General features: G+C 46.2%; 2 protein-coding genes across 5 annotated transcripts in view; one reads left to right on the forward strand and one right to left on the reverse strand.

Annotated features, from left to right (window-relative positions):
- The window catches only part of slf1 (SMC5-SMC6 complex localization factor 1), a 28,423-nt gene extending 18,604 nt beyond the window's left edge, over window positions 1-9,819 (forward strand). For all 3 annotated transcript variants that reach the window (XM_068310627.1, XM_068310626.1, XM_068310628.1), the window contains one exon: window positions 7,867-9,819. In XM_068310627.1, coding sequence (XP_068166728.1) covers window positions 7,867-8,357 — 491 coding nt within the window. In that variant the 3' untranslated portion in view covers window positions 8,358-9,819. The remainder of the gene's footprint in view (window positions 1-7,866) is intronic.
- A 1,862-nt stretch (window positions 9,820-11,681) lies between these two features.
- The window catches only part of mctp1a (multiple C2 domains, transmembrane 1a), a 98,904-nt gene continuing 98,135 nt past the window's right edge, over window positions 11,682-12,450 (reverse strand). For both annotated transcript variants that reach the window (XM_068310416.1, XM_068310418.1), the window contains one exon: window positions 11,682-11,887. In XM_068310416.1, the coding sequence (XP_068166517.1) occupies window positions 11,816-11,887 (72 nt within the window). In that variant the 3' untranslated portion in view covers window positions 11,682-11,815. The remainder of the gene's footprint in view (window positions 11,888-12,450) is intronic.

Raw genomic sequence — 12,450 nt, forward strand, 5'->3', positions numbered from 1 at the left:
CAGCCATATTTGTACTGCTGCTCATTCAAGTTTTCACTGTAAGATTAAGCAGGACGTTTGTGCTTGTGGCTGCATTTCTAACACCCAGACTACTCCTTTTAATTTTTTTGCAAAAGTCCCATGATAGGAAAGCAGGCTGTTGGGCCAGATGCATCTTCGTTTCTCTCTCTGTCTTTTATTATATGCCTGTGTTTTATTCTTAGAAGTGCCTGCTACATCTCCTGAAACTGTTTTTCATCGAAGCGTTCGCCCTGCTGTCCAAGTTGTTTCCAACAGACAGGCTGAACCTAGCTGCCAAGGTTTTGGAAGGCCAGCGAGGGCAACTCCGATACTGGCACGCCAACAAAGCCTTTATTTGAGCGTGATCTCACCCCTTTGTAGGCCTGTCTGCTTGCAGGCCTGGGTACGGTGTGTGTGTGTGTGTGTGTGTGTGTGTGTGTGTGTTAGGGGTGAATTATAGGGGGGAGGAATGGATGGATCCCACCCCCTACCCCCTCTACCTCAGTCCCTCCAGGCTTATAGAGCTGGCAAAGGAATGATGCCATGGCTGAGGGCAAGGCTGACTCTGCTCCCCTCCCCTCTTCTTCCCATTGCCCAAGGCTGCCCCACATGACCCTTTGTGTAAGTGTGTGTGTGTGTGTGTGTGTGTGTGTGTGTGTGTGTGTGTGTGTGTGTGTGTGTGTGTGTGTGTGTGTGTGTGTGTCTGTCCTAGGTTTGTTTTTATAAGGTATGGAAACGTCCTTGGTTATATGTTATTGGTGTATGTGTGTGCATGCACAAATATCTCATATGTGGCAATGAATGAATGCTTCAGTTTGCTGGCTTGCAATTATGTGAAAGTGTGTGTGTGTCTGTCTCTGTGTGTGTGTGTTTTGCTGATGCTTCCTGTGGCCCTTCCTCAGCTGGTAAGAGTGTTTAAATTTTGCAGGGTGGACAGGGCAGCCGGTATCCCTGATTGGAATGGAAAATGACCTGGAGCCTTTAGCTGTGAAGTTCAGAGCTGGCAGAGACACACACACACACACACACACACACACACACACACACACTCATGGGGAGGAGGCGTGTCAGTGAGAAAAGAGGGTGGAGAAATAAAGAAAAGAGCCTTTAAGCTGTCACCTCTCAGCGTAATGGCTGATGGCGTCCTCTCAATGCAGCCCACCATGTTAGTAAGCACAGCCAGTCCACCTCGATGTGTAAAGACACACACACACACACACACACACTCATTTAGATGCTCGGAGGCGACACAGTTTAGCACCAGGAGAAACTGCTCAGGTGTAAAAGTGTTTTGCTGATCAGAGTTCAGATCTGGCGACCTCAGAGACCACCTCCCGACCGCCTCTCTGTTCTTTTAGCATTCTTGTGCGACACGGTTAACGCGAGTCGCTCCTCGGTCCCCACAGATCTTAATGTGTTCGTAGAGCAGAACGATGTCGTGCTCGGCAGCACAGGAAACACACTGCCCCCACGGACGGTTGTAGTCGGTCATGGTTTGTCTATCTCTGTCTGAGATAGACAAACATACCTGTCTCACCAACAGGTAGAGCTTTGGCTCCTTCTTTGTCAACACGATAACGGAGGTTCATTCTTTGGCTCAGCTGACCCACCAGAGGAGGACCAGGTCCTTCTTGATTTCACTTGTTTTTTTTGTGTGTGTTGATGTTTCAGCTCTCCGTTTCTCCAGGCGTCTATTCCTGGGAATGTTTTGAAGAAACTCTCCGTTCTCCTCTCTTCCTGCTCGTCCCTCTCAGTCCATCCCCCTTTTTCCAACCCTGTCTTTCTGTGTTTCGGGGTGCTTGCCAGAATCAACTCTGAGTCCATCCGGCAGTCTCGTCGGATGTTCCCTAATGTGATCCAAGATTTTTTTTAGGTGTTTTTTAAGATAACAACTTGTTTGCAAAAGGCTTTCTTTTCGGTTTGTACCAAGGCAAACAAACACATACACATTTTGCCCAAGCTGAATGGTTGCGGCATTTAACCAAGCACAAAGGCCGTGAGGAACTAGCTCCAGTAGCTCCAATGAAAAGGAAAGGGCAGAGGCCAAGGAACATCCAACCGTTTTTATATAATTTCTTGTCCTCTTACTCAAACGAGGTTCAGCCGGAGTTTAATGCAATAAATTTCTTTGCTCCATCTATAGAGTAATTGAGAGTTGTGAATTTGTATGTCGTGAAAAAACACGCTCTTCCATCCACACACATAGCTGAGTCTCAAGGTTTTGGAGCATCTATTTGTTTGCTTGTGGGTTGATTTAAAAGATAAAAAGGTGGTCACGGGCCAAAGAGGATTTTATATTTTTGCAACCCTGAACTTCAACTATTTTGCACTACATGAGGAACAAAAAACAACAACAACAACAAAAAAAAGTCAGCCCCCGCAACAACCGTTCAACAACTTTGGAAGGAATTTAAACCTATTTTGAAAAAAAAAAGGAAAAAAAAGAATGGGACCGGAGAAGACTTTTCTCTCATTTGAAAGTCATTAACAAGATGTCAGCGCCGTGTATCGAACGGCAGCGTTGGTTGGTGGTTGAACTTTGGTGGAATGGATCATTTAGTGTAAGGAAGACAGTCAGCAGTACTTAAACTGTTGTTTGCTCAAATCATTATCTCAAAGAGGCGCTAAACCCCGCAGCGGATGTACGGTGTTGTACTTTTAAAGAGTCGGTTTCAGCAGTAAGAATGGTGTTTTTCTTCAGCTGGGTTGTCGAGTGAGTCTGAAGTTCCCACGTTTGACTTTGCCAAGTTTAACTTTGCGTGTCTAGCCATGTGGGAAGTGTTTTTTCTGGCAGGACAAGACCAACATGTTGCATCACTTTTTGGACTTTAGTTCATATTAAAATAAAACTCATTTATGGTAAAGTTGTGTTTCTACCCTTGAGAGCTTTGAAGACTAAAGCTGGAGGCATCTTTAGCTTGGTGGCACGGTGGGTAGCATCAACAAGGTGCTGGTTTCAAATCCAACCGAGGTCCCGGCTCTAAATGGTCAGTAGTTTTTCTTTTATCATCTCTGATCTTCTATCAAACTTGATCCAAAAAGTTCAAGTTTATAACAAATGTGGACACGTGTGTTCTAAGAGAAGGCTGTGTTGTGTTGCATGTGCATGAGTTAACAGTCATTCCTAGTGATTAACTTCGTCTGGTTTAAACCAGTTAAAGAGTTCATTTTGATTCTGATTATTTAAGATGCTTGACGCCCGCCGCTGATCTGTAATGCGTCTGCAGCATCCGGTATATCAGTATGATTATTGTATCTGATGCCTTCTCATAAGAGACATCTGAGTTGGGGTGGGGGGGGTGGGGTGAAACACATCTAGCAGTCACTGACTCTATCTACCCCGGCTCATTGAGGATGATGTGTCTGTAGACTGAACCCGGCCCAGGAACATAATCACTGGCTGCATACAAATATGGACAATTTGATGTCTCCCCAAAGCCTGAACCTCTCGATTTGAACCTCTTGAAAACATCAGTGGTTGTTTAGATGCTGGGGTTTTAGCATATTCATGTCCGACATGACGGGCTTTTCTACTTCCTGCATGTGGCGCCTCTCCTCCGGCCGATTTGTTGCCTCACTCCGTCGGCCCGGTTTGTTTTTGCTGTGGTTTCTCTTGTCGCAAGCTAGCAGTTCCCTATGGATTTGTGATGCCGTGCCCCTGGCTGCAGTTCACACACTCGCCCTGCCTCTCTTATTCAGGCAGCGAAGGGGTGAGAGAGAGAGAGAGAGAGGATGTTTACCACGCTGTGGAGCTGCCTGCTTCCCAGCTTGTGTGCCTCAGCCCCAGCCTGAGACCAGAGACATGGGGAGAGGGAGGCATAGGGGGAGGGAGCACTGCATCTTTCTTGCCTTCCCTCCCTCCCTCTTTTTGCGCCAATTTTCCCCTCCTCCCCTTTCGCTTTTATATTTCTTGTCTTCGCCTGCCCTCTAAAGGCTAAAGGGCTTTGCATGCCGCGCGTGTGTATGTGTGTGTGTGTGTGTATATATGTGTGTGTGTGTGTCCATGTGCGTGTCTGGCCGGTGCATCAGGCGGTAGCTTTTGCTCGACATGTGCATTTTGCTCCCTGTGCTTTATCCTCAGCGCTGAGGTCTTAGTGGGGCATTTTCACATTGGTACATGTGCATACACACACACACACACACACACACACACACACATAACGGCTGGTGTAATTACCCTGTGCTCTCATGTAATCCCCCAGGTGTTGTATTTATCTCCACTGCAGCATATCTGACACTCGGCACCAAAACCTGGATTCACTTCAGTCACCATCCCTGCACCAGAACCATTCCTCAGCCTCTAGTGTCATGACTGTGTGTGTGTGTGTGTGTGTGTGTGTGTGTGTGTGTGTGTGTGTGTGTGTGTGTGTGTGTGTATGTGTGTGTGTGTGAGACGTTATAAGCAGTGTATTGAATATACTTTACTTTGCACTAGCTATGACCGTTGACCTCTTAACCGTTCAGCTCAGTGGGGGGGACCAACGCGACCGATTCTCTGGAACTGTGAGAATTTCTATGACTACTGTCCAAATCAGAGCTACAAAACACACAAACTTGGGGGGGGGGGCGTGGTAAAACCTGACAATTTGCACAAAGACATAAAATTGGTTATAGAGGCTTTCCGGTGATCCGATCCCAGGGCGGCGCTGCCTCCCTCTTGTCCCCCCAGCGCCAGTGTCATCCCTCTGACTTGGAGCACGTCTGTCAGACATGGGTTAGACATGATTAACTTGGGGGTAGGGGGGTGGCAGCAGCGTGTCTGTTGACAGGCATAATGCTACCAGAGACGGAGATAGGTTGGATCAGATGCAAAACAGATTTGTGTTAATTTTTCTGAATATATTTATTTTTTTGGTGTCTGATTTGCAGTTTCGTCTAATTTTCACAAAGGAGTTCGAGGAAATTCAAGATGTGTCTCGAAGGTTCTGTCGTTTTTTTTAAGTAGAAATGGAAATCCGACTCATCTGAAGATGTTTTCTGTTGTTTTTGCCTCAACAACAAGTCATTTTCCCACCGGAATATACTATAAAAATTTGAATGTTATGTAATAGTTACTCGGATATAAATTTACCTAAATACATCTCACGTGTTCCTTCCCCTCTGCTCGTTTCTGTTCTGTTCAGACTGATAGCAACTACTCCCGTCGTAATTACGGTGAAGAATTCCGTTGGAGTGGGAGAGAGATGTAAACCTTGTCCTCGATTTTGTCCACATCTTGTAGGAAACACTTACGATGCTGCCCAAGTGTTCCGCGGCGCCTTAAAGGCCCCCTCGCAGAGCTTGGCGCAAGGTTGGTCTACTCAATAGACGGCCGTAAAAAAAAAAATAGGGGTGCATTGTGAGGAAGAAATGGCCTCGGTTGAAAAAGTCTCTCTCAGAGCTCATCCAAAAGGGACAAAGGCAGATCCTTTTTTTTTTTTTTTTTTTTGCGTGTTTTTCTAAAGGTTTCAGAAAGTCCAGGTTGTGTTTGTCTCTGCCTGGATGAACGACAGCCACTCCTGCTGGATGAGGGTAATGGCACGGAGAACTTACTATTGAAACCTGGTGATTATAACCTGCTGTGAGCCAACCTCCCTCCACTTCCCTTCTGCCTTTCTTTTGAAGCCACTTTGATCAAATCTGTGCTCTTCCGTCCTTGACTGCTGCCCCCGACGCCTGACCCCTGCATCGGAAATTTTCCCCAGCCGATGTAAAAGTGTATGTAGATTAATGCCACAGTTTATGCAGATGCAGTTTTTTTTTTTTCTCCTCACCACTCAGTCTTGAAGCACTAAAAAGGCAGATGAGCGCTGACCTTCCCGCTAACAGCTACGTGAGCTCTCGCCGATTATCTCATAACTGCTGTGCACCGCGTCGCTGCTGTGGCAGAAGATGGAGAGCGATTTCACAATTCAGGACGTTCCATTTTTATTTTTTTTTTACCTTTTTATTCTTAACTGGAGGAAGGGGGGCGGCTGTCTTTTCATCAAAATGGCGTTTGGCAAGTGTGGTTTACCTCACAATACAGAACACACATAGACACAAACACACTTTAAAACACCATCCTTCCTGCAGCCCCACCGAGTCTGTCAAACAGAATCAACTGCCAGCGGTGGAATCAAGCAGCCGTCTTCGCGTCAGCCGAGTCTCTGCAGAGCTGTAAACTCGCAAGTGGCAACAGCCGCATCGCCAAGGTTGAAGAGTCAAGTGCCATCAAGAGCGGTTTTCCATAAAAATGGGTCTATCTGAAAGCAAACATCAACAACAACAACAAAAAAAAAAAGGCTCACACTTGACTCGACCCGTTCCGAGTAGGGTAAGTGTGCGAAGGCCCCAACTGACACTGGAAAATGGCTTTCAATCCGAACAGACAAAGCAGACTCGCAAAAGGGGGGTGGGCGGTGGGGGGGGGAGGCGTAAATGTCGCTGTTATAAGTTCTCAGGGAGGAATAAAGTGTTTTTGTTCAGTGGTGGCTGTCAGTGTCCGGTTTGACTGAAGTGAAGCAGGGTGAAAAGGTCAAGTGTGTGTGTGTGTTTTTATGTAGTTTGAGTAAATAAGCACAAGATGATTTCCATCCATCCTCAGCGTCCTTGTTTTCTGGATGAAGAGTGAACTTTTAGTCATTTCCTGATATCCCAGTTTAAGTCCACTGGGACACCCCCCCCCCCACTATTCCCAGTAGCTCATTCTGTTACACTAAATGATGAAATCATGACCTCAGCATTACATTAAAAAAAAAAAAACAGCCAGCAAAGCAGAGCTTCAATCAGGTCGCTAACACTCAGCGACTTTTACACAAATTCAAAGTGCCCCCCCCCCCATCACACGGTTAAGACGAGGTGTCGGCTGAAGTTATCGCCAAAGTGAGCTAAAAGCCACGGCTGGCACCGAGGCCCGCTGGGAAAACAGCTGTTCGCTTCCTCGCTGCGCTGCGGGGGGGGGGGTGTGGGGTGTGGGAAAGTTTGGATGTACTGTACAGGATGTGCATTTGTGTGCGTGTGTGTGTTGCAGTGTCCCACCATTGACCCCCCCCCCTCCCTTGTCTTTATTCCTGGATTACTTGATGATGATGATGCTCACTAAGGCTGCACTTCTGCGCATCATGATGTTACCGCCGGTACTTCAGCTGGCTGTTTACATCCGACTCGTCGACACCCGGTGTCACAATCTGCCATTTTCAGATCAAACATCTCAAATATGAATCGAATCCCACAATAAATATCACAGCTTCTCGGAAACCACAGGTGGATGTTACTTAATATTATAATTTTTAAGTCGCATATAAACGCCAGCGTTAAATGTTCTCCATGCTAATTTCACACAAGTGCTTCTGAGTGATGCCTCTCATCCTTCATTGCTTTGAATCCAGAAGGCAATTTGGAGATGAGCTTTAGTAACTGAAGAATATTGGAGGGGAGTAGATGTCAGAAGAGTATTTATGTTCAAGTAGCATTTGTATATATCTCTGTGTGTGTGTGTGTGTGTGTGTGTGTGTAGTTTGCGACATGCTCGAGCGTTGAATGCATGCACCTCTCTTGTCCTTGTGCTTTCATGCTAAGAGTTGTCTTTGTCGAACAGAACCATTTGCTAATCCTCTTAGAGACTCAGTTTTTGTCTTACAAGATTGACGTAGCGTTCGGTGCTGATCAGAACTCATTTTTAGTTGGAATTTAAGTGGAATTTTTCGTGCTTCCGCAATTTAAAAACAGAATTCAGCTGTTGAACTTATCAAAAGTAGCCACGGGGTGAACGTGTTGTTCTGTCTCACTGCAGCGTTTTAATTCATCCATACAATCTTCTCAAGCAGAGGCATTACATGTGATGTTATCTATGAGTCAGCAAAGGTTGTGTGGTCTAATCCTGTACATTTCTGCCCCCCCCCCAAGGGTCAGTCCTCCTTCAGCAGACGAATCAAAATGGGCAGACAGCGCTGGATCTGGTCTCCTCGTCAAATCAGAGGGAAACGCTCCTCTGCAGCGCCGAGGTCGGAGAGGCCGCCATCAGAAATATGGCGGCGGCGACCGAGGTCTCGAACCTTCCCCTCCTGGAGCTCGGATCCACTCTGCTGGCCCACCTCATTTTCTCCTACCAGCAGGAGCGGGGCCTGTCTGGCTTCATGCATCTCGGCAGCAGGGCCCACGGCCTGATCAGGGCCCTCGAGGCGCAACCCCTCCAGAAGGTGACGTCGGGTTGGACGGACCAGAGGGCGGTGAGGCTGGCAGAGGACACCCAGACGCTGTTGGAGCTCGGCAGAGGAAACTATCTGGGGCAGTTATCTCGGGCGGTGAAGGAGTGCAAAGGAGAGAATACTCTGTTCTTAATGGAGATAGTGGAAGACCTCAAGTGTCGTGGAAACGCGCTATTGGCTGACCTGTGACCTGAGATCAAAACACAACTGACAATAGATTGGAAGCACTGCTTGTGACTAAATCGTCCGAGTCACAAAAGACAACACGAAGTAAAGTCATGTGACCGTACATTCAGCAAAATGAGGGAAGTTGTTAAGATGTCATTGACACTTTGAAAGGTTACACTTTTTTTTTTGTGCTTAATTTCAGTTTAAAATGTTTCTACTGTTCAAATATTTCTAAAATGTATTTATTTTATTTCTTGTCGCATTTTTACGGCGAAACCCAACATTTCTTTCAATTGTTTTCTACCTCGTTTTTTTTTTTTTTTACAGAATGTTCATTAAGGTATTTTTTCACACTGTTAACTATTAAAATCGATGAATAAAACAAAGGTTTATTCCATCGTTTTAATAAATAGCAGCTGTGCTGTAGCAGTTGATAAATCAAGGTCTGCATCAGCGCACAAATGTATGGCTGTCTAAAAAAAGTCGGGTCTCGCAGAAGATGTTCTGAGATTTTTGAGGGACTGACGAGGATTCCGGGATGTCAGCCCGAGTCCCCACTACGCACCGAGTCCGACTTGTCAGGATGTATAGGAAGTAAAGGGGCGGGGCTGGGAGCCTGTTGATGCATCACCAATAAATTTTATAATCACAAGCGGAAGATGATAAAAAATATTTAATCTCATGTTGTTTTTTTTTCATACCCTTTTCAAAATAAGCCACATACATTTTATGCATTTCATTTCTTCAACCAGAAAATATACGTCACATTTTCTTTCTATCGCCCCCTGCTGACCGGCCCGTGTCTCAGCCGACTTTTATTACTGAAATGTTATTGGTCAGAACTGGACACATGGAGATGAGGTCACAGACAGGCAACATCGCAAGCAGAAAAGACATCTTATAAAATGAGACAGGCATACACCTACATGACAGTATCATCACCAGACCATCAACAGGCATACAGTATAAAATACACAATAATTAATAAGTAGGTAGTTATGTACAGGAGCATTTTAAAAAATAAATAGTCTCATTTCAACTTGGTGCAAATTAAAGTGCTCTTTTTTTTTCCTTTACAGCTGTCGTTCTGATACATTCTTTTTTTTTTTTTGTATGAGTCATTTTCTCTTTCATACAAAATAAAAACACTTTGGTTCGCTTCTGAACGGAGCCACAAACCCGATAATAAATGACAAAGTAGTAAGAAACTGTATTTGGATGCAATACCACACAAGAGTCACCACGATTTGCCGTAAAATAACTACATACAGTAGTAGACACAGATATCAGGTATTCCGGCGGTCCCTTCAGGCATTATAAAAAGCCATCCTTCAAAAGCCACAGAGTGTTTGTTGAGGAGGCTGTAATCAGTCTGCGACGCCGCTCTTGGGGGACAGTCTGTTATTGTCTTTCAAGTGGATTCCTCAAAGCAACAAAACAAAATCAATGGCCCTCCGGAGTGACAGATCTGAGCCCGTTGATATTTAAGCATGGAGATGGATGGGTGGAGAGGGAGGGAGGGGGGGAGAAGGAGAGGGTAGAGGCGAAGGCAGGCAGGCAGACAGGCAGGGCGAGAGGATGACAAAATGGCAGCGGAGAGCGCCGGCTGCGGTGGGGTTTAGGGTGATAAAGACGGAGAGACAGACAAAGACAGGAAAGGGTGGGGTTGGGGGGGGGTGGAGGCATGGATCAGAAGGATGAGAGGAGGCCTCCTCAAATGTAGCCTGAGCTGTGATCTTTCAACAGATGCTCAGCAAGAAGCCCAGGAGACCGTCCCTTCAGACAGGGTCGCAACCCCGCTCACTGACGAATGAGGGAACCGCAGAGAAAGGAAGAGGGTCCTGAAATAGCATAAAACACACACACACACACACACACACACCCTTCCATTCCTGACATATCAGGCCTAAGTCCCATCAGAGCCTCGTCTTGTCATACAGTGACTCTCTGCTCATCTAGCTGACGGCTTTCCACACCAGCCAACTCCACACCAAATAACAGCTGGCACTTTTGCTCTACACACACACACACACACACACACACACACATGCACGTTGACTGTAAATTCGCATCAGTCTGCAGCTGGAGGGGAGATGCAATTGTAACACGTACCGACGCCGAGCAAAGCAACACGTCTTTGATTGTATAAACACGTATACGCAAACGCTCTTACACGCAGCGCTCCTCATTGGCGGAGGCTGCGTCTCTGGGAAGACGGATCAAAGTTGAGCTGTGGGCACAGGAGGTGGGGCAGATGGAGAAGGGCGGCCAGCCCGGGGCACAGCATCACACAGAGCATGTTTGTGCGAGTGCGTCGGGCGCGCCTGAGAGGGAGAGAAAGCGCCTGCTCAAATGGGATGTCATGCTTTCATCTGCGAGCAAATAGGTACAGAATGTGTATGTGAGATGTATTAAAGTAGAAATGTATTCACAAGAGAGGATGTGGTGGGGTTTTTTTTTTTTTTTTTTGGCTTTTAGTATCTACATACATGCTTGCTTGTGTGTGTGTTTGGCTCTCTCACGTGACTGACTGACTGGGGGGTTTGACATGCTTGTAGGGTGATAAACAAGGCCGCTGTTAAATTATCTGGACATTTAGTAAACGATTAACACTCATCTGCTGCTCAGTGTTCCTCTGAGTATTATTTAATGATGATTATGTAATCATCTATTTTAGGCAGAAGGGATCCGCTGTGTTTTGGGTTAGTTTTTTTGGGGGTTTTTTTTGGTTTTGGAGATTTGGTTTTGCATTTAAGTGGAGGGTTATATCCAGAGGCTACCATTGTAGCTGCTAATCAACTTGTCTGCACTCACCTAGCTGAGGTCAGCAGAAATTGGATATAATAACATAACAAAAAAAAAAAAGCTTCAGTACAAAAACAATTAGAAAATATTGACTATCAACAAGTTACCAAAATTGCACGACTCCATCGTGATCTTAAAAAGTGTAAAGTCTACTGCACGGAGATGCAGAATGCTAAGGCTTTTATTTTGAAGGATGGATGCGCTTGAGAATGTCTTTATGGGACGTGGGCTTTATAAATGTTGAAACTCTTTTCGCTCGTCGTGTGACACCTGTGGGCAAAGCAAATGGTGAGAGACGTCTGAGCTGTCAGAGTGATGGAGGGACGAAGGAAGCAAACCGGCTCGCGGGCTGTGAAAAAAGGTCATCCCACCCGTCCCCGCCACCCTTTAAAAAAAAAAAAAATTGATCAAATGCGTAACAGCGACAGGAACGATTTGAGATTTTTTTCATACAGTAATTACACTTCTGGAAACTACTGTACATCATGAGCAATTAAAGACAGGAAAACAGGGATTCAGAGAGAAAAACAAAGGGGAGGGGAGGGGTGGGGGGCAAAGGAAGGACAGTCAAGCCCAGCTGGTCTGGAGCCATGTTCCTTGACTCCTCAGCGTCCGGTGATAGACCACGAGAAGAAAAGCGAAGAAGAGAAGACTTGGTGGGCGGACACAGTCATCTACCCGGGGTTGTTTTTCTTCCTTTTATTTGGACTGGGATTGGGATCCAGTTTCAGCTCTCGGTACTGCACCTGATAAAACACACACACACACACACACACACACACACACACACACACACACACACCACCCGGTCAGGTGGAAAGAGCAAAGGATACTTGAATAGCACAGAAACCCTCCAGAGGCTCTCTGAGTCCAGCTGTGTGGAACAGTGGCCTCAGGGATGGGATTACACACTGATTACAACACACACGCACGCTTACACACAGCTGCACGTGAAGACACTCCTGTGTATGCACACACACGCACACACACAAATGTGTTCAAAGCTCCAAATGTGCTTGCGCACAAATATAAGTACACACTTTACTTCCACAGATGTGGGACAGTGGCCTGAGGGAAGGGATCACACAAACAAACAGAACAGGGCAAGGCCTCATGGGAAAGCTTGGAGAGACAACAGAGTCATCTCAGCATGGCGAGATGGTGGAAGCGAAAGGGCAGAGAGATGGGTAGGAAACAGAAGGTGGGAATCAACCCTCTGTAACCCTTTCCAAACCAAACGCCTGAATCAGGGTGGTAGCTGTCGTACGGCGACCGAAGCGCGGATTCAAAATGTTCATTTAGAATGTGT

Source organism: Antennarius striatus, chromosome 3, assembly GCF_040054535.1.
Source record: "Antennarius striatus isolate MH-2024 chromosome 3, ASM4005453v1, whole genome shotgun sequence".
NCBI classification, from domain to species: Eukaryota; Metazoa; Chordata; class Actinopteri; order Lophiiformes; family Antennariidae; genus Antennarius; species Antennarius striatus.